This window comes from Tyto alba, unplaced genomic scaffold (assembly GCF_018691265.1).
Source record: "Tyto alba isolate M040663 unplaced genomic scaffold, T.alba_DEE_v4.0 Super-Scaffold_19, whole genome shotgun sequence".
NCBI classification, from domain to species: Eukaryota; Metazoa; Chordata; class Aves; order Strigiformes; family Tytonidae; genus Tyto; species Tyto alba.
The window spans coordinates 10,632,842-10,653,214 of NW_024881281.1; the positions used below are offsets into that span (position 1 = coordinate 10,632,842).

The 20,373-nt window shown below is 38.7% G+C and overlaps 1 protein-coding gene across 2 annotated transcripts in view; it reads left to right on the forward strand.

The window, feature by feature from the left end:
• Positions 1-20,373, forward strand: part of ZZEF1 (zinc finger ZZ-type and EF-hand domain containing 1) — a 61,657-nt gene that overhangs the window by 3,035 nt on the left and 38,249 nt on the right. For both annotated transcript variants that reach the window (XM_042791488.1, XM_032993701.2), the window contains exons 2-21: positions 1,485-1,629; positions 2,737-2,931; positions 4,895-5,066; positions 5,749-5,948; positions 6,999-7,209; positions 8,684-8,800; positions 9,023-9,201; positions 10,219-10,317; positions 11,341-11,432; positions 12,448-12,596; positions 13,148-13,259; positions 14,021-14,236; positions 15,672-15,772; positions 16,079-16,248; positions 17,035-17,168; positions 17,467-17,537; positions 17,980-18,094; positions 18,699-18,858; positions 19,806-19,927; positions 20,014-20,124. In XM_042791488.1, the coding sequence (XP_042647422.1) occupies positions 1,485-1,629; positions 2,737-2,931; positions 4,895-5,066; positions 5,749-5,948; positions 6,999-7,209; positions 8,684-8,800; positions 9,023-9,201; positions 10,219-10,317; positions 11,341-11,432; positions 12,448-12,596; positions 13,148-13,259; positions 14,021-14,236; positions 15,672-15,772; positions 16,079-16,248; positions 17,035-17,168; positions 17,467-17,537; positions 17,980-18,094; positions 18,699-18,858; positions 19,806-19,927; positions 20,014-20,124 (2,871 nt within the window). The remainder of the gene's footprint in view (positions 1-1,484; positions 1,630-2,736; positions 2,932-4,894; positions 5,067-5,748; positions 5,949-6,998; positions 7,210-8,683; positions 8,801-9,022; positions 9,202-10,218; positions 10,318-11,340; positions 11,433-12,447; positions 12,597-13,147; positions 13,260-14,020; positions 14,237-15,671; positions 15,773-16,078; positions 16,249-17,034; positions 17,169-17,466; positions 17,538-17,979; positions 18,095-18,698; positions 18,859-19,805; positions 19,928-20,013; positions 20,125-20,373) is intronic.

A 20,373-nucleotide genomic window follows, 5' to 3' on the forward strand; every position in this document is an offset into this window, starting at 1 on the left:
GCTGCTAAGAATAACCCTTTTAAAGGTGATCATTGGTAGCATGGGTTCAGCTGTATGTTTAACAAGAGTTTATGAAACTGCTAAGCTAAAATTCAGCCTTGTGCCACAGAAATGCCGTCGGAGCTTTAGTCAGCTACAACACGGCATTCTATTCTGTTGTCTTCTGAGGACTTTGCTCTCATTTAAGTGGTGTAATTATGCCATGGTTAATTGGCAGGTTATTTTGATCTAATCATTTCAGATTATTTCTCTCGAGGGTAGTGCTTTTAGTGGTACATCAAGATTGATAGTCAGGTAGCAAACCAAGAGATTCAAGCATAATGTTCCTCCCGCACAGCAGTGATCGCTTGACTCCGCCAGGCGCCCGTGAGATGGTCTGTTCTTAGAGGCCACGCTTCCTTGGCTGTGTAGCTGAACTTGAAATACCAAGTTCAGGGCTGGGAGACTAAAGTCTTGCTTGTAAAGAAATGTCTTTTGTAAGTGCGTTCCCAATTTATATGAAGAAAATAGATGCTCCTGAAATACTGATTTTCTTTTTGGGGTATGTTCAGGTTTTTTTTTTTTTTTTAGCAATTAAACAGAAGTTTGTTTCAAAATTAAATATGATTGTAAAAATATAGCTAGTTTATTTTAATAGCAGTGCATCACCAGATCATGAGTTCTCTTAAGTGGCTAGGTAAAAAAATTTAGGTTTATGAGCTTGGTTCTGTTTTATAGGCTTAGCTGAATAAAAACATCTTGTACTTTTGTTAGTGCAAAGATGTGAAATGCATAACTGTGTCTGTTACTTTTTATACATGCTCAACACAACTTTTTTATGTTAAAAATTTATGTTAAGGTCAGAGTTAATAAAGCTGGCCATGGTTCTTCTCAATAAGAAAAAAAAAAAATCTTTTCTAACTTTCTCCATTGTTTTCACAAATACTTTGACAAACTGTGTTAAACTGGTATTTTGTGTAGGAGGACTATATATGGAAGGAAATACACATTTTAAAAAATACTCTGGTTCTAAGGACACTTTCTTAAATAAAGAAAATATTTAAAACCTGAAAAAATTTGAGTGGGTGCAGTGTGAGATGGATGCAGCAGTAATGAGTAATGGATGGTATGGCTTTTAGAACTAGCTCAGCCTTTAATGGAAGAGCTTTTTAATGTTCTTTTGTGGGCACCTTCTTCGTAGTCACAGATGTCGGCTGGATGGATACTGCTGATTCACTGTGTAGATGATGTACTGTCTCCACCTAAGCATAACTACAGTTGACTTTTATACGAAGGCAGTGCAACTTCCATAAAACTTGCTAAACAGTGCAGTTTCCCAGCCAGGCTGTTTCCTGTTGTCATTAACTCAATGCTATGGAAAATGGATTCTTTTGGGTTTTTCTATTTAATAACGGTGTAATGTTTACTGCTACAGTTTCTATACCTTGAATTTCTGCTTGAAGTAAATATGCTGAAATAAATTTTGATTTGCTGTTCCCCTTCAGGCCTTTGCACAATTTGATGCTGAAGGAGATGGCACCGTAGATGTGGAGAATATGCTGGAGGCTCTCAAGAATTCTAGTGGAGCTAATCTTCAAGGAGAGCTTAGCCATGTAATCAGGCAACTGCAAGCTTGTTCACTCGTTCCAGGTATGAGAACAGTGACAAAACAAGCAGTTTTCCAAGTCCTGCCCTATATAAGGAGTGCTGCTTCAATAAATCGCTTTGATACTGTTGCTTGTCTTAATCTTATCAAAACCATACTCCAGGTCATTCTCACTTCTTTAGTATCGAACAAATGAAGTTGCTGTAAACTAAAAATTTTCCATAATTACATCCAGGTAACTTAGTTTCATAAATAACCAGTATTTTCTTCTCTGTCTGACTGGGGAGCTTCTTACCATTGTTTGGTTTATCTCACAGACAGGAAACAGTTCCTTGCAAAATTTTGGTGAGTGCCTAACTAATGCAGTCTTGTACTTGGTAACTGGAGGAATAAATCCTCCATTGAGTCTGTTTCATGTGATGAGTCATATCCTTTATTATTATTATATTTAGCATTTAAAATCCTGCTAAAACATAATTCACGTTTTATAGCATGTAGTTTGGAAAGTGTCAGTTTCTAGAATATGATTTCTGGGATAAGTATCAGTTACTGGCTTTCCTTCCAAGCATTTGATGATAAGTGGCTAAAGGAGATTTGCCTTAGAGGATCAGACAAGAAGTGTTAGAATTGGCTAATAGATAAGTCAGAGGAGAGTACTTATGGAGTACTGTTCTGTGCATCTAAACGCACTGTGATTCAGAGTACCACTGTTCAGGAGCTGAAATTTCTTCTGAAGTTGGAAAGCATTAGGCACCTCTTTGGGAATAATCCACAGTGCCAAAGTGAGATGCTCAAGGTGAGTGATGCGAGTACCTCAGCTCGTTAGCCAAGCAGCAGCTGTTTCACTTAGATATCAAAGGTGAAGGTTTGGAGATTTTGGGACTGCAAAATAAGTGTAAGAACCAAGATTTTTGGTAATTGTTTTGAACCTCTTCAGGCATTTCAAGTAACTGACAAAAATATTTGTCTGTACCTTTTGTAGTCTTGCTGTAAAGATTGCAAACCCGAGCTACTTCATGTGGTGGAATGTAGTTCCAATATTGGCTCCCATGCTTAACTTGGATTTACCTAGTAATAAGATGTAGAGGGGAAAAATGATGACTTGGTCAAGTCAGATCTTGCAACAAATATAGAAATAATGTTTCTTTTAGGTTTTATTGATATATTTTCTGAATCAAAAGAATGTCTTGGTCTTCATGCTTCAATGATACTGAGATTCTTGCACCGGAATCGGATTTCTAGTACTGCCATCCCTTACCCAGTGTTGGAGTACTTCAACAATATCTGTACTATGCGGTCTTCTGTGCTGAAGGATTCTTTAGATCGACTTCTCCTGAAAGAGAGAGGTATGTAATATTTTTCCCTTTTTTTTTTTTTTTTCAGAATGGTAGTATAACCACAGCTCGAAGAAGAAACTACAGATAAAATAAAAAGCTTTTTTGCTGTTTAATCTTTAAGAGGCATGACTTTTTGTGAAGTTGATCTGCATGTTTCTGTGGTGTTTTTGTTGTTTTTTTGAGCCATATAAATTGATTCCTAACTGCCTAGCAATCTGAGTAACACACTGGGATGTTTTTCATCTTTCTCCTGACCTCTTTCAGAATTATCATATAACCATAGAATCACAGAATGGTTTGGGTTGGAAGAGACCTTAAAGATCATCCAGTGCCACCCCCTGCCCCGGGCAGGGCCCCCTTCCCCCAGCCCAGGGGGCTCCCAGCCCCGTCCAACCTGGCCTTGAACCCTTCCAGGGAGGGGGCAGCCACAGCTGCTCTGGGCACCCTGGGCCAGCGCCTCACCCCCCACACGGGGAAGAATTTTTTCCTTATATCTAATCTAAATCTGCCCCCTCTCAGTTTAAACCCGTTACTTCTCATCCTACCCCCACCCCCTGACCCAGAGTCCCTCCCCACCTTTCCTGTCCCCCCTTTAAGCCCTGGGAGGCCACTCGAAGGTCCCCCCGGAGCCTTCTCTTCTCCAGGCTGAACCCCCCCAACTCTCTCAGCCCGGCCCCCCAGGGGAGCTGCTCCAGCCCCCCCAGCATCTCCGTGGCCTCCTCTGGCCCCGCTCGAGCAGCTCCGGGTCCTTCTGCTGTTGGGGGCCCCCGAGCTGGCCCCAGCACTGCAGGGGGGGCTCCCCAGAGCGGAGCAGAGGGGGGAATCCCCCCCCTGGCCCTGCTGCCCCCCCTGCTCTGGCTGCAGCCCAGGGCACGGGTGGGTTCTGGGCTGCCAGCGCACGGGGCTGCCTCACGGGCAGTTTTCCCCCCACCAACCCCCCCAGTCCCTCTCCCTGGGGCTGCTCTCCAGCCGTTCCTCAAGGGCTCAGCCTGGGTTTGTGCTGGGGGTTGTCCCGACCCCTGGGCAGGACCTTGCCCTTGGCCTTGTTGAACTCCCTGAGGTTTGCCCGGGCCCCCCTCTCCAGCCTGCCCAGGTCCCTCGGGATGCCACCCCTGCCCTCCCGCGTGTCCCCACACCACACAGCTTGGTGTTGTCTGTGAACTTGCTGGGGGTGCATCGATCCCACTGGCCGTGTCACTGACAAAGACATTAAACAGCGCCGGGCCCAGCCCCGACCCCTGAGGAACAGCACCTGTCACTGCTCTGCGCTTGGGCATCGAGCCGCTGACCACAACTCTTGGTGTGCGACCATCCAGCCAATTATGATGATTACTAGTTTATGATAGTCTCTGTTCAGTCAAATATCCCTACTAGTTGCTGGATACTTAGTCTCCATGTGAAGGTGAATGTTTTCTGAAGCTGACTGTTCAGTATTAAAAAATGATTTATTGTTTTGGGGTGGAGGTAGTGAATCTTAGTGTATTTCAGATGGGGCTGTCCCAATGGCCTCCCTAGAGGGATGGCTTCTTTTCTTCACAGCTTGACTCGGTATTTTCAGATCTCTGCACTTCTATTGAAACAGATTGAGTTACCCGAGGAAACAATCTGCTTTGTCTCTTCCCTAGAATAGCTGAATTGAGGCTTTCTCCATCATATTTTACTTTTTCCTCTCATCTGTTTGTATTTTGGCATAATAATAAAGCACTGATGAGGCCAGTAATGAAAGGAGGAGATAAAGGCGATTGAACTCCAGGCAAAGTAGGTGTTTTCATACTGCAAGTGGTAAATTGAGGTTACTGTGATTTCATCTGAAATTAAACTTTGCTGTCTTCTAGTTTCTGTCAGAAACACTTCATCAGGAGCTGTGTTCTGTGCTAACAAGTTATTTTATATAATATATTTATTATAAAGGTATAACACTTCTCAAAACAAGCAAAACAAGAAAATTTTGAGTGATTTCTTTTTTGTGCAGAATACCCCAGTGACTTGAATGGTAATCAGGAGCTGGACAAACTGAAGTCCGTCACAAAGTGCTATACTCACATAGAAACCTCATCCAATTCTGCGGATATCGACAAGATGACAAATGGAGAAACTACATCCTTCTGGCAGTCGGATGGGAGTGCTCGCTCACATTGGATACGGTGAGCGACACGCAAATCTACAGCTGAGTTTTGGGGTAGTTAGTCCTTGGGTATTACAGCCTGAGGGGTGTAACTGAAGAAAAATGTGGAATTAATGAGTGTCAGATGAATATAGAGGAAATAGAAATCATTAATCTCTTCATCAAGTTTAAAGGCATAATCACCAAGTAGGAGTGTTCACCTGTAAAACGCATGCATCTTCCATGGTGACACATAGCTACAAAAGAAGGGTAAGCTTTCCAAACTGTGTTAGACATGCAGCGGTTAGTCCTTAAATAGAAGCGCTTTGCCACCGTCTCGAAAGTTACTACTCCATGAAACAGAAATGCTTGGTGGTTTTTTGGTAGTATGAGTAGAATGTATACTTTAAAAAAAAAAAAAATCTCATTTTGGTCATTATTAACACTACATTTTTATTCCTGAGGAATGAATTCTCATTTGAAAAGCTGAACAATAGAAAATGTACATTCTCACTATCAGATGAGACTGTCTTTTAAGTCGATTACAAGTTTTGTAACTCATCCATTGTGATACGGGGTTGATAATGCCTGTGAAACATTCAGTAATTTCCACTGGATTTATTTGTGTTTGTAGAAGTAGAAACTGAGTGAAGCTTCGCTAGAAGTGAAGTGCTTGACTTATCTTCTCTTTGCAAGAACTGTTTTATCTCTTTGTTTTGCAGCTTAAAAATGAAACCAGATGTTGTTCTGAGACATCTGTCCATTGCGGTGGCAGCCAATGACCAGAGCTACATGCCACAGCAAGTCACGGTGGCAGTGGGAAGGAATGCCAGCAGTCTTCAGGAGGTCCGAGATGTTCACATTCCAAGCAATATCACTGGCTACGTAACACTGTTGGAAAACGCTAACATTAGTCAGATGTGTGAGTCAATAAAGATACCATTGGTATATTGTTTTGCTGCTTTTTTTGAAGGTGAAAGGTTGGGTAGGTCCTAGAATAATGTGTTGGAATGTCAGTCATTAGAGCAGGAACTTTTGCCTTCATCCTTCAGAGAAATTGTTTTAATTGTGGTTTAATTTCTAGCCTATAAGAGGGCTTTCTGAGCTTTTCTCATGGCATCAATAACTTGGGCTAAGGGTTGAAGAGGTGGAATGTCTAAAGATGCAGTTTTAGCCTCTCAGTTTGAAGACACTGGGCAGTCTTAAAATATCTCTGCTTGCAGAATGGAAGCATATGTTGGATAATAGTATCTAGCAAAAAATCTGCTTCTGAGCAACTTTTTTTTTTTGATAGCAAAACCCTGAAGTTGGTCAGATGATTTTTGTACAGCAAGTTTTATGCTAAGGGTTTTTAAGCAGTGTTATTTTTAAGTCTGGTAGATCTGTGGGTGCGACATGGGAATCAATCGGAGGAAAGCTGCTCCTTCCTAAGATGGTTTCTGCAGCTTCACAAATGTCCCTTCAGCTCAGTCACTTTTCACAAAGATGAACTTTCATTGCCACCGAAGCAGACAGCAAGCATGTTGTTCCTCAGAAGCAACTAGGTCAATGTTAGCTATGCACAATGGTCAAGAACTGCTATGAGAATTTTAATGTAAAATTTGCTTTTAGGTGTTACTCTTTCCCTGTCTTTTCCACTACCACTGCCAAGACAGTTCCTATTTATGGAGGTAAAAGGTACTGGGGAAATAATTTATGATCTATTTTTCACTTTGAGGGTCTTTTAATACCTTTTTCCCAATTTCTAGTTGGGCAACATGTAATGGATCATATAAGCCCTTCAAAGACTAAATTTTCCAAGTCACAGGGTGCATGGTGAAGAAACACGTGTATATAGTTGTCTTTATGTGGGTGTACTGTTTGCTGCTATTTTTCCAAGAGGTTTTGCAATAACTGATTTGAGTATCTGGAGTCTTCTAGATCTTATCCAGCAGAAGAAATGGGACAAAAATTCTGTTTTGTGTTTTGGCAGATGTACAGATAAACATCAAACGTTGCCTTAGTGATGGATGTGACACTAGAATCCACGGACTCAGGGCCATTGGTTATCAGAGAGTTAAGAAGGTGGGCGTCTCTGTGTGCGATGCTTCGGCTATCTGGTACTGGTCTCTGCTGACCTCTCTGGTAACAGCTTCCATGGAAACAAATCCAGCATTTGTTCACACTATTTTACAAAATACTCAGTAAGTACTGAACTTCCGTGGTGTGTGATTTTTTTTTTTTTTAAATACTTTCCGCTTTAGTAAGCTAATCTATCTTGTGTAACTGGTTTCCACTCCCTTCATTAAGATGTTTAAATATCTTTTCAGCTATCACTGTTTAAATTTTGATATTTCTCCTTCATCCATTTGCATATACTGGAACAAGTATAATTCTCCTAGCTGTTGTATCTAACCTAGTTGTTAAGCCATGACTGAACAGACACTGAAAAATACATTTTTTTTTACCTATCCTTTGACTTGTAATAATTTTGAGAAGCCTAAAATTAATTAATTTTCTTTGTTAATTTTATTGATTATAAATATCGGAACCCTCCAGCTTATAACTGGAGTTTAATTTAGCTTCATTTTCAGCAAATTTATGCTTGTGTAATGTCTTGTCGTGCATTACATGGGGATATAGCTAGGTATATGCAGTATCTCTGTGCAGATGTTTGCTTGTGGTGATTGTCCATTTTCTGTGTAACATTTCCTTGTTTGACTGCCAAACACTTCTGCTCGATGACTTGAAGGACTGGAATCCTAATAAAATCGCTACACACCCATGTTAACTTTTATAGAGCTTAGTTAGCATGATGCCACCATGCTTAGGAGCACTGCTGTCATTAGGTTAATGAATACTGTAGGCTAAAGTCCATTAAGCCTATCTCTTAATTTTGTGTCATCTATGAAACCTCTTTAAAGTCTTGATAACTTTATACATGCTTACGTCCGAGGAAGGTTCATAGGTGCAAGCTTTACTAAAACTGAGGACCTTCAGTTTTGTTACAGTTTAGGTAGTTTATAGAAATATAACATGCATACTGAGCTAATAAAGCCTAAAAAAGTTATAATGGAGAAATCTTTGCTAAAAGTATGTTTTTGGGAATTACACATTCAGTGTTTGGAATTATAAAGCAAAAAAAGAAACTTTAGTATTGGATAGAATGACTTTGATGAAACCACTTAAGAATTTCTATTTTCATAGGTTGTTACATTATTGTAGGAAATCAAACAAAAATTCTCATCTGAAGTAACAGGTTTCTTAGTTTCTGTAACTGCTCTGAAAGAATTTAAAAGCAATTTTCCCTTTATTAACAGGCTCTTACTCAATTCTACAACTATTTAAAATGAAGAAGTACTTGGACACTAAGCTATTTCCAGTGCTGTCACAGATTTAATTCAAACCCCCTTGGCTTATTTGTCTCATTAAATCTGAGATCTTGAGGCTGAGATCCAAGATTACCTAACAGTTGTTGAACTTTCCCCACCTAGAATGCAATACTCATTTTACCTTTTGAACAGATTCTCTGTGTAAACAGATTTTCTGCATTCAGAATCTATTTGTAGAGACCTACTCATAAAAAGCATTAAGATTTGAATGTCTAATTCATTTTAGAAGGCTGTTTACTCTGATTCTGTCTGGCTTTCTGATATTAGATTCTGTCCCTCTTACTAGGAAAGCACTGCAACACATGCCACCTCTATCCCTAACGTCAGGCTCTACAGATTTTTCAAGCTTCTTATCTCCAAATGTTTTGGAAGAAGTTGATAGCTTCCTTATAAGAATAACAAGGTGAGATTGTGTTGATGTGTTTTGATGCAGGGGAAAATGGTTCAGAGGAATTTGTTTAGTAAATTTATCTAAATTTTACTCACCTGCTCTTTTCTCAGTATCTGGAAAAATTCAAAGACATTAAGAAACACAAGCCTTAGATTTTATCATGTGAGCATTATTTGTATTGAAAAACAGTGTCCTGAGTTTTCTTTTCACACTGTTGTTGTTTTCCCTCCCCAGCTGTTGTACTACTCCAGAGGTTGAACTTACACTCTTGGCCTTTGCCTTAGCCAGGGGGAGTGTTGCCAAAGTGATAAGTTCGCTCTGTACAATCACTGATCATCTGGACACTCCATACAAAGCTTCATCCCTTATCGCTTCCATGGCAACAGTCAGACAGAACCTGCTGTATAAATATGGTAAATGAATAATTGTTGGATCCTTTACTATACATACTTAAAATGATATGCAGTTATAGGTTGTTTTGCTTGTTGTTCTGCTGGGGTTTAAAATTACAGAAGACTTCTAAATTAACATCAGTTACCAATAAGATAGCCTGTGAAGCTGAACTGCCCTAAAAGTTGGTAATTAGATCAGCTTTCTGTGATCTAAGAATTGAACCAGTTGGCATCATCTTGAGGGAGAAAACATGATCTTTGTAGATAGTGGCCTATATCAAGATGGTGATAGTGTTTGTATTATATGAAAGGCAAATGACATCAAGTACTTTTATTCGTACAATAACACACTTTTTTGTATGTTTAGCCTCAGTAAGTGGTCTCTTGGAAATGTGCACTAATTTAGGGTATGTTTTAAATGTCATGCCATTAGCATCTATTTACAGTTCTCTTATTTTCACTTTTATACATTAATCTAAGTATGTCATAAGTGTAGAGTTGTGCATGGTCTGACGTGAGGCAGTAAGATTTTGCTGTATCAACTGTACTTGTTTGATAAATCTGTATTTTCTTGGGTGTCAACTTCTGAGATTATCATTAGTCACTCGTGAAGAATTTTTCCTTTCGTTTGCCTCTTAGTATGTTTTTTTGTCAGGACTTCTTGGATTGTGCCAAAGAATACATTAATTATTTTAAAATTTCAAAAGTTTTGAAAATTGCTTAGTTTTTCCCAGAGTAGCTTATGCTTTTTGCAAGACAAGAGTGGTATTTCATGTATTGTGAATTCCAAAGTGTGCACACAGTTGAAGGAACATTAGTTGTCATTATTTTCATAGTCCTTCTGTCTGTATCTAAACCGAGCTATTTTAGATTAATGTATCTCTTAGACTCCGGTTGCTTCCCCCTTTTGTCTGACAGTGGTAAAATTCTCAGTGTTGTAATTTTTTTTTTCATTTGTTTTCTGTGTGAAGAACTTAAAACTGGACAACAGGCTTTCTGTTTTATGAATTTGATAAACCTTTTGATTTTCTCACTTAGGAAAACCATTACGACTAACTTTGCAAGCATGTGATGTAAAGGGTAAAGAAGATAAATCAGGGCCTGAAAACCTCCTTGTAGAGCCATGGACTGGGGATGGTAAGAACCTAGAGTTAAAATCCAGAATATTCAACCAGACACAAAGGCCGTTAACAAGGCTGTGGTGCTGTAGCATGTGTATTTGGTACTGCTCAAGAGTTTTATGATTTGGAAGATCTATAATTAAAAACCAAACCAACATATAAGTTCTATTTTACAACAAGGTGAATTTCTCAGGAGCCAGTCTATTGTCAAAATAAAACAAACAGACGATTGGATTTGGAGGAGAATTGTTGATATTCTACATGGAAGTGAGCAATGAGCTGTCACAAAGAAAATTATACTAGAGCACATTTTGTTGAAGTCATGAATCATTCACTGTTAGTTTCCCAAATATTGGTGGAGAGATATGTCAGAAATCACTGAAATTTTCACCATGTACAACTATTAATTTTCCTTTAAAGCCTGTCTTTGTTAATGCAATGTTTGTATGTACTGGATGCAACCTGAAGTAAGAGATTTGTATTTCTTGACCTCCTTTTTAAGTGAAATGCCACCTAGTCTTTTAAAAAATCATATATTTTCTTATGCAGTGCTACTGGTAAATGAAAGCTATTATGATAGAAAATCAGGCACATTCTAGATGCTTATTTTACCCCTTCTTTTGCTCATGTTTATTGTTTGAGTTTATTTAGTCAGTTTGTGGACTGTCTTCAGATACTTTATGGATTGCAGTCTGAGGAACAGTGAGTTGTATCAGTGGACAGAGCCATAAGCCAAAGTGATATCTGAGAGTTACTAGTAGACTTCAGTGGGGAAACGGTCTTGAAATAGCTGTAGATATGCATTCCCTGGAGAAACACTGGCTGGAGACACCTGTGTGTACTCTGTGAGAGTGTATAATGACATGATACAATCTTTTTTTGCTTGTCTCTTTTATTTGGAAACATTTACTAATGCGCATTTCACTAGAAAAGTATAGTGTTTGTTTCTCCCACTTTAGTCCATGATCTTAGTATTCTCTTTCAAACACCTTGTACGAGCAGCCCTTCCAACCTTATTCCATTCCCACTGCTGCTTTAGGTTTTCTTACTGAAACTGGGAAGACCAGAGCAAGTATCATTCTTTCTACTGGAACTGAATCTTCATTTCAAGTGACACAAATTAGAATAAAGGTATGTGGTTTCTTTGTGCTTTTCAAGTAGAAGGCTTGATTTTTTTTCCCTAATAATAGAGTTGAATTGGAATTTTTTCTTCTTTTGGTATGAGCTGAAATTTTAAATTAGCCATGAAATGTGCATCACAGGGAATTTAGGAAATGGAGGTCTTAAATTGTTTCAGGGTACCGCAAGCACATAGTAAAGACATTTGTTTTCTATAACTTTTGTCTGTATCTTGTAATAAACTCAAGCTAGGGAGCCATAAATGTGTGGTTTCTCTCTAAAGAGTATGGATTTATTTGTAGGATGGATTAGATACCTCATACTTAAAATAATTTTTGAACTCTGTGAATAGTAGATTTCAAGATATATAGCATGTGAGTTCAGATTACACATAGGGTCTTTCAAATTCTTTTTAGAGGCATCAGTGTAATTTGAACACTTGGTGCAATTTTTTTCTGGTTTAAAAGCAAGATCTTGTGATTAAATCTCATGACCAGGACAAAACTTCAGTGAAATTTCTGCTACTGAATTTATTTATTTATTTGAGGCAAAGCAGTAGTTTAATTCCTGGAACAAAGATGCATATTTCAATGTCAAAGACAATTAAACATGGCTGGACTTCTGGCAAGCAAGTTCTCATTGGAGCTGGAGAGACAGTTAAGCTGTTTTGCAGTGTGCTGATATTGGGATGCGTAATTTTAGTTTTGTTTGGCTTTTTAAAATTAAAAAAAAGTATACAAAATTAGAATGAGCATTAATATATGGAGTGTAGTTAATGTTTGGGTGCTAGCAGAGTGATAAACGTAGCAACTATTAACCATGTACATGATTCTGGTTCAGTGAGTTACAAAAGTTTTCCTAACATTTCTTGAATTTTGTTTGATTTTTCTTTAGGTAAAAAGTGCAATACCAGAGATCAGTATTGTCAGTATGCAGTAGCTTTCTATAACTTTTTTTTTTTCTGTGAAAGCAACACCTTCCTTTATTTTCAGCTTTTTAATACATTGCTCTGGATTTGTTCTTTTAGGTCCGAAGAGGTGCCATCGGGGCCCAGTGTGGGCTGGTGTTTGCTTATAATAGTGCTTCGGAAAAGTTCCATGCAGAGGAACACTTCAAAAGATTTGAAAGCTATGACAAATGGAAGCTGCGGGAATTCAAACAATTTTTAAAAAACAGGTATAGGTGGACTTTTTATAGTGAATACATGGAAAATAAGGGTTATATTAGATCTTTTTGGAATGCCCCTTGAACTTACTGAGATTTGTTCCAAATGACTTAACAACTAAATGATGCATAATTTTTACGTGTTTGATTTTAGTGACCCTCAATTTGATGTGTTTGAGGAAAGATGTATATAGCTGTTGTCTTCAGCCCCCTGATTTAAAGACCTATTTAAAAAGGTATATAACCAAGTTTCTACTTGAGGTGCAGGTTGCTGATAACAGAATCGATTTATAGGAAGATCATATGTTAATTAGCCTTTTATTAAATTACTTTTTCAAAACTGTTGCTTAGGAGTGAGGGGAGGTTAGAGACCATGACTGAAAAGACTTCCTTTCTTTTCTTATCTTGCATGTACTGGAGTTTGAGTATGTGGAAGTTTCTGTTGTCTGTCTCTTCATCTTTATAACCACAGCATGCAAAAAGTATTTTGGTACCATATCAACAGCTTTGCAGTTTCTTTAAACTTTTTCTTCACAAAGTTTGTTACATTCTTTTGTACATAGAAATAGTTCTCCGTGTGATGATTTGGGAGATGATGATCCAATTGGCTGGTTTGAAGTGGAAGAAGAATGGGATGAAGTTGATGTCAAAATGCAGCAATGCAGGATTTCTCAGGTAAGAAACCATGAAAATCTGTTGGCCCGGTCATAGTGAGCAGAGTGTCAGAATATGGGTTTTGGTTTGTAGTGCTTAAGTAGGAAACTTCGCTTTTCAGACCCTGCATTTATCTTGTTTCTGGAGTCAGCTGTTGCGTAGTTCCCCAGTTCCTTTTTGTACAGTGGAAATCAGCAGAGGTGATGGCGCAGTTACAAGTCGACTGGGAATTCATCTGAAACTGTCACTGCGTGCGAAGACATTCTGCTGTTGTCTGTGTAACCCTTAGTCTCTGAGACATAGGAGTGTGCAGAGTTACTAAGTACATTTGGATGGCAGAACTTGCTGTTCCCTTCAGCTTAGTGTTCTGTACCTCACTGTGGACAGATTGCATAAAATATGTTTTAAATACTACATTTTGATCCTCTGCTTGCTTTTAAATGCACCTAATTTTTTAACCTGCAAAAATGCTGTAACTATAGAGCTAAGGAACAGAGCATGCAGAATGAATGGAACTGATAATGAATTGGCTAACTTTGCAGGTGCTTGTAGAGGTCACAGAACCATCACTGTGACTTTTTTGGATGGGTGGAGAGTTCAAGCTTAGTCTGAATCTCAGGCTCAGTATTTTAAACTTCTGGAGGTGATTGACAGGGAATAAGGCTTGTCCCCTGCAGCCCCGCCTGCAGTTTCCTCACATATGTGCACTCGTGTCTTTTTTAAAAGCTAAATATGTACTAAATTTTAAAACCAAATCTCGTGCTGTGTTTACGTCCATCCAGTACTTGATGATAAAGTTCTTGTGCACAAGACAAGACACAGCAGAACGGCTGGGAGTTCAAGGCCTGAATGTTCTTGGGTATCTTCGGCCTATGCGAGATGAGCCCAATAGGAGCATGAACTGTTTGCAGTGCAGGAAAACTGATGATGATACAGTCTGTGGCATGACTCTTCTCCTGAAGACGCTCCATTTCATCCAGCAGCTGGCACAGGACCTGGTATTTGTACTTCTTAGTTCTTTTTAAGCATGTGTTTACCATGCTAAAGGTAATAAGGCTATGCTAAAAGTAATTGTGAATGGATAAAGGAAAGTCTTGCTACTAGGTACTAGCAACTGCTAAAACCATGCTGTGGAGAAAAATGTGGTTTCTGAAAAATAGCATTCTGTGTATATATACTGAAGTTGACTAGGAATATGGTCGATTTGGGTCCAGAAGAGAGTGAAGAACCGTTTTTCAGCATCAGGTTACAGTGCTGGGTGAAGTAAATGCCACAGGAGGATGTTTTACTATCTATTAGATAGTGTAGCAATTTCTGAAGCAGGCATCTGGAAGAATGCATAGAGAGGTAGCTAGGAAGGCTGAATAGATTGAAACATGCCCTCTTTTTATCTGAAATAATTCTGTAAATACCTAGGGTGAGATGTATGCAGTTAAGAGACGTGGCTGGTACGTGCTGATGTCTGTCAGCATGACGTACCTTGCCCCTGAGGATGCATGTCAGAATCATGATTTGTTCATACAGTGCATGCATCTGTGCCTTTTCAGCTTTGGTTCTGAACCATGCAGTCTCTTTTTGGCTATGTGCTGGTTTTGGCTGGAATAGAGTTAATTTTCTTCACAGTAGTTAGTATGGGGCTCTGGTTTGGATTTGTGCTGGATCTCTGAGCAGCGCTTACCCAGAGCCAAGGCCATTTCTGCCTCTCACCCCACCCCACCAGCAAGGAGCTGGGGGGGGACACAGCCAGGACAGCTGACCCCAACTGACCCCAGGGACATCCCAGACCATATGGCGTCATGCTCAACGTATAGAGCTGTGGGAAGGGTTGGTGGGGGGGCTGCTGCTCAGGGATTGGCGTGGTATCGGTTGGTCGGTGGTGAGCAATTGTTTTCATTTGCATCAGTTGTCTTTCCTGGGTTTTATTTCTCTCTCTTCTTCTTTTCATTACAATCTATTATTGTTATTACTATTATTATTTTATTTTATTTCAATTATTAGACTGTTCTAATCTCAACCCATGAGTTTCCTCACTTTTACCCTTCCAATTCTCTTGCCATCCTGCTGAAGGGGGGAGTGCGCAAGCGGCTGTGTGGTGCTTAGTTGCTGGCTGGGGTTAAACCACAACAGACTATTACTTACTTTCAGTCAGATTAGATGAAGAGGTAGAAGTTGTGAAGGACAGGGATGGGGGACTAGGCATCTAGAAAGAGGAGAGAGTGTTCTTATTAGTAGCTCTGTGAAGGAGGTTTCAGCATGAACTGTCACATTTAGCCACTGGAATATCCAGGAAGGAACCTATACTGGAATTCATGTTAGCTGCAAATATATAAGGAACTGGGCTGCTTTCAGCCTAGTGCTCAGGGATTTACTTTTTATAAATGCATTCTGTATTGAGTTAATTTTCCAATCCTACATTTTCTTTGCATTTTTAAGGTTCAACAGAAGGAGGCTGGATTAAAATACAAGTCATTTTTAGATTTCACAGGCCTTGATTTGCAGCTATTCTGGAATTTTTACAATAAACTTCACCAAAAGTAAGTCACTTCTTTACTGTGTGGTGAAACACTAATCTGTGTGTGTATGTATAAATAAAGTATGCTTAGTTTAGTTGCAGCAGTTTCTTCTTCCTAAACTACATCATTTACATAAATAACATTTTCCTACTGCTGCCATATGGGGTTTTAATGTTATGTAGAATCTTGACATGTAGATTAATTTAGCTGGTAGCTGTACCATTTTTGGCTATGTGCTCTCTCAGTGACTTTCATAGCATTATCCATTTGGTGCAAAAGAGCTTGTTTTCTAGTTTTTGATTCTATTAGTTTTATGGTTTCTTACAGCCCGAGGGAAGAATGTATCTTTGCTCAAACACTGCTGTTGCAGCTTCTCCAGAGCTGCTTCTCTGTACTTGCTGCAGACAATAATACTGCTAAACCTCAAGAAGCTTCTCAGAGCAAAACGTCTGGTCACACAGAAGCTGCAGAAGAGCTTTATAGACATTTGTGTGAAGGTAATTTATATTGAATACATTAACTGTTTTGTCTATTCTGGCTTACAAGTGTGTCATGATAGTTACAATTTGGGAGAAGTTTTATTCCTAGAGGCCAAGTCAGATACTGTTCCTTTGTTTCTTGTCAGCGCGTGCTAATTACTCTGTCACAGTGAAACTTTCCTTGACCCTCTGAAATGGTTTTATAGACTTTCTGACAATGTGTGGTCTGGAAACAGCTGCAATAGAAAACTTGTCAAACGTGTCACCTGCTTGAACCAGCAGGGAATGTGATACTTTAACTATAATGTTACTGTGGTTCATTTATTTCTGATATTTCATATAAACATAAATGATCTTATGAGGAGCCTGTAGGGTTTACAGAAACAGAGGGGAGATTCTGGAGCCAGTGAAGAGAATGGGAATTACACATTAGATTTCATGGGAAGTAGGATGACACCCTCTTTATTCTAGTGTAAGTTTTTTGTTAATTACCTAACAGTCTCCTGAACAGCAAGCTGGTAAATCAGTTTCTATATAATCTGTCACATCTTGAAAACTTTATTAACTTTGATAGTTGTCAAGTCTCATCGTTCCTAGAATTAATTTACTCAGTGAATAAATGTATCCTTAGAAAAATATTTCTTGCTGGAGGTCAAAAAGTTTCCTCTTATTTTCAGTGTGTTTAATGGGATTGCAAAGGCTTGAAGTTGTGTAAAATAACACTTTTAATTCAGCTATGCCTCTAACATATTAGGTGGAGTATTAATTTGAACTTGTAATTTTGTTTCCTTTTTGTATGAGCAGTAGTGGATATGGGGGACAGTAACTTCATGCCAATGAAAATGCTAAAAGAAGAAGTTAAGAACACCTTACTCAGTGGAGCAGCAGTATTTTTCCCAGATAGACAGACCAGGCGACACCAGCTCTTCACCATGATGGTAAACCATTAAATGAGAAATTAATTGTTTAGTACATGCTTTCTTTATGCAGAAAAGAAGACAAATCTGAGTCCTTATTGTCAAATAATGTATACTTTGTCCTGTTTAAGTAAAAACCTTTTTTTTCCTTTGCCTCTTTTTACCCTTCCCCTTCTCTCTCTGCAGCTTATCCAAAGAAAAAGGAGTTAACCCTGACTGTCTTACCAAAAATGAATAGTAGAATGCAGAAATTAGAATTCTTTCTCACAGAGGAGGGAAACAGAACATATCATAAAAATAAATCTCTTTCCTTTTCTAGAAAAACATCACAGAGCAAGAACATAAACAATCTGTGCATCTTGCCTTCAGATCCTTGTGTACCCACTTCAGGTAAGGGGTCCTGAAATTGAAAATAATTGTCTGATACCCCACATCTGTTAATTAGTTCATATTTAATCCTTTTCAGAAATGTTATTCCCCTGGAAAATAATTCTCCAAAATAATCAACTGACTTTGCTTTAGAAAGGAGAGAACTACTACTTAATATGTTTATTAACTGAATAGCTATATACAACATTGTCCAAGGTTAGTGCTGAAATCACAGTATATTGCTCTTAGGCTTCTCCTAGGCTGTCTTTCAATTTTTAAGTGATTTTTTTTGTCCATGGTGATGGTTAGTATTGATTTAATCAGTCTGGAGTCATCAGACCCAAACTTTTGTTTTTCATAGTAATTATACAGTAGGATCTCTACAGATTCGTCACAAGGATAACCAGATTTGTGTTTGAAACTATGCTACTTATTGGTTATTAGTAAGATCTTTGTTTTGTAGTGATCAAGATCCAGGTGGACTCCTATTATTACCAGAGAAAGGAGTTTCTGCAAATTTTGACATAAGTGAAGTGCTGTCAGTCATGGATACCCTTCTGCTAGTGGCAGCAAGAGAGGTAACTGTCTTTTGCACTGTTCCTGCTTTTTTGCCCTAATTTTTCTATGTGTTCAAACACAATCTGCATGCCTGAGATATATGCTAGAGAACTAGCTTTTCTGTCCTTCTGGATAAAACCACTCACAGCTCTTTAAGTCTGCAGGATTAGGTTTTCCAACCAATTGAAGTATTTTCCTTTAAGCATTAATATTTCATAATAGTAGAATAAATAATCTATAGCTGGTGTATTTTTCCATAGCTTTGGAAAGACTTTATGGCAACTGTATCAACACTAGGAAACAGAAGTAATCATCCCATATTCAGAGGTTAGAATCGGTCATGCCACTAAGGGAGGTGTAAATGGGGAAGGGTCATTTACATATGCAGAAAAAATGTGCTGGGAACCGAGTGACTCATATGTAGCTATTCCTACTTAAACCCACTATGTATCAAAACAAAATACATCAGTTGCTTCATGGTGTTACATGCTGCTTGCCTGTTGCATTTAATCTGTTTTGTGGGGCGAGTGGGGTGATAATGTCCATCACAGTTTACTTAGTACATATTTTGTGTCATTCTGCAGCAGAAGAGGGTATCCTTTCATAACGTTCTTTATTTTTCAGTGTGAAATGATGATGCTGGATGTTGCACAGCAAGAGTGTGGCACAGTCTTGTCTTCCTTATTCTGGTCTGTTCAAGGTAGCCTTCTTTCATGGTGCTACCTGCAACTTAAGGGTAGCGATAATTCATCCAAGGATCTTGCAGTAGAAATACTTAAAAACTGTAAGTGCTGGGATTGAATACAGAATTAAGTGTGGTGTAACACAGGACTTTAAAAAGTGATTTTGAAAATTGCAGTATAAGGGTTCCCTGGTGGTTGCCTGAGTCATATTCATAACTGTCATAGCATTTCTGATCTCTCTAGGAAGGAATTTTTAGGCATATTGAGCAACTTAGAATTTTAGCCGTACTGATAATTTGACGTTGGGAGAACCTTCAGAAAACATTTCAGTAAGATTTGGGGGTTAAATACTAAAAAAAAAAAAAAACCAAAGCAACAAACAGTTACAAACTTCCATTTGAACTTTTTGTTTTCTTTAAATGTCCCTTATTTTGTTAAGTTCCTGTGGGGTGATATATATTTTCCTAGTTAAGAAGCTGGGCACTTCTAGGGGGTGTTTTGCTGCGGTGGTTTGGTTTTGTTTGTTTGGTGGGTTTGGGGGTTTTTTGTTTTTTGATGCAGCAGCTCAGTATTGAGTGGTTAATTGGGCCAAGTACGTAATGGAGGTGTAATTTTATGTAAAATTGCTTCATATTTATGCTACTTGTGTATAAACAAGTTTGTTGTGTTCCCATCTTCCATTTAAAAATGTAGTAGTGCACTAGCTAAACATTACTAGCCTCGCTTGTTACTTAAACTGCATTTCTTAATTGTGTAGGGAGGCTTTTAGATACACTGAGATTGCTTCAACAATCTTGGAGGGTTTGATTAAATTACTCATCACCTTTTTTGTCATATCATTGATAAGCATGACTTGTTTCCACAATAGAAATATCACAGAAAACTTCTCTGAACTGTTTTCACTCTTGAGTGTCACTGCCTTGGGGCAGCAGATGCCTTTCCTGCTGTCTGTCTTCTTGTGCACATCACCATGCACTTAAGTGTTTGATAAAACAGGTTGTGGTAGCAAATCCTTAAGGTGGCTATTAAGGGTTTTTTTTCTCTTTAGATGTGGGCCAGTTCCTGTCAAATATCAGAACGATTTTGCAGTCACTTTTATCTCAATATAGTGGCAAAACAATAGTAGAAAAAATAAGTAACTCTGTCTTTGCTATGGCAACTCGTCAGCTGGTAAGTGAACGCTGGGATTTTGTACTATTCCCGGGTAGCATGGCTATGGTTACGTGCATTTTCATGAGACCCGTGTTTTCTCCTAGGTCATCTTCTTGTTGGATTTTTGCACTTTAGACATTCCCTACTGTACTCTGCTACAGGGATTCAGCACTTTGATAGAACCACTGAAAAGACTTTGTAGTGAGCCTCATAAGGTAAAAGATACAGGCATTATTAAGTGGAGTGAAACAAAAGCAAAATTGCAAGAAAGACATAGAAAACTCAGGTGATGCTATTGGTGAGCATTTGAAAGGAACTGGAAAGCTTGTAAAAGCAAGGGATGTGTAATGAAATGCTGAGTGAAGAACTAGAAATACATCTGTACTGATATGGAAGATGAGCAAAGTGACCAGAAAGTACAACTGGAATGAGAAGCCTACAAGGTAGATAGGATGGAGTGATTC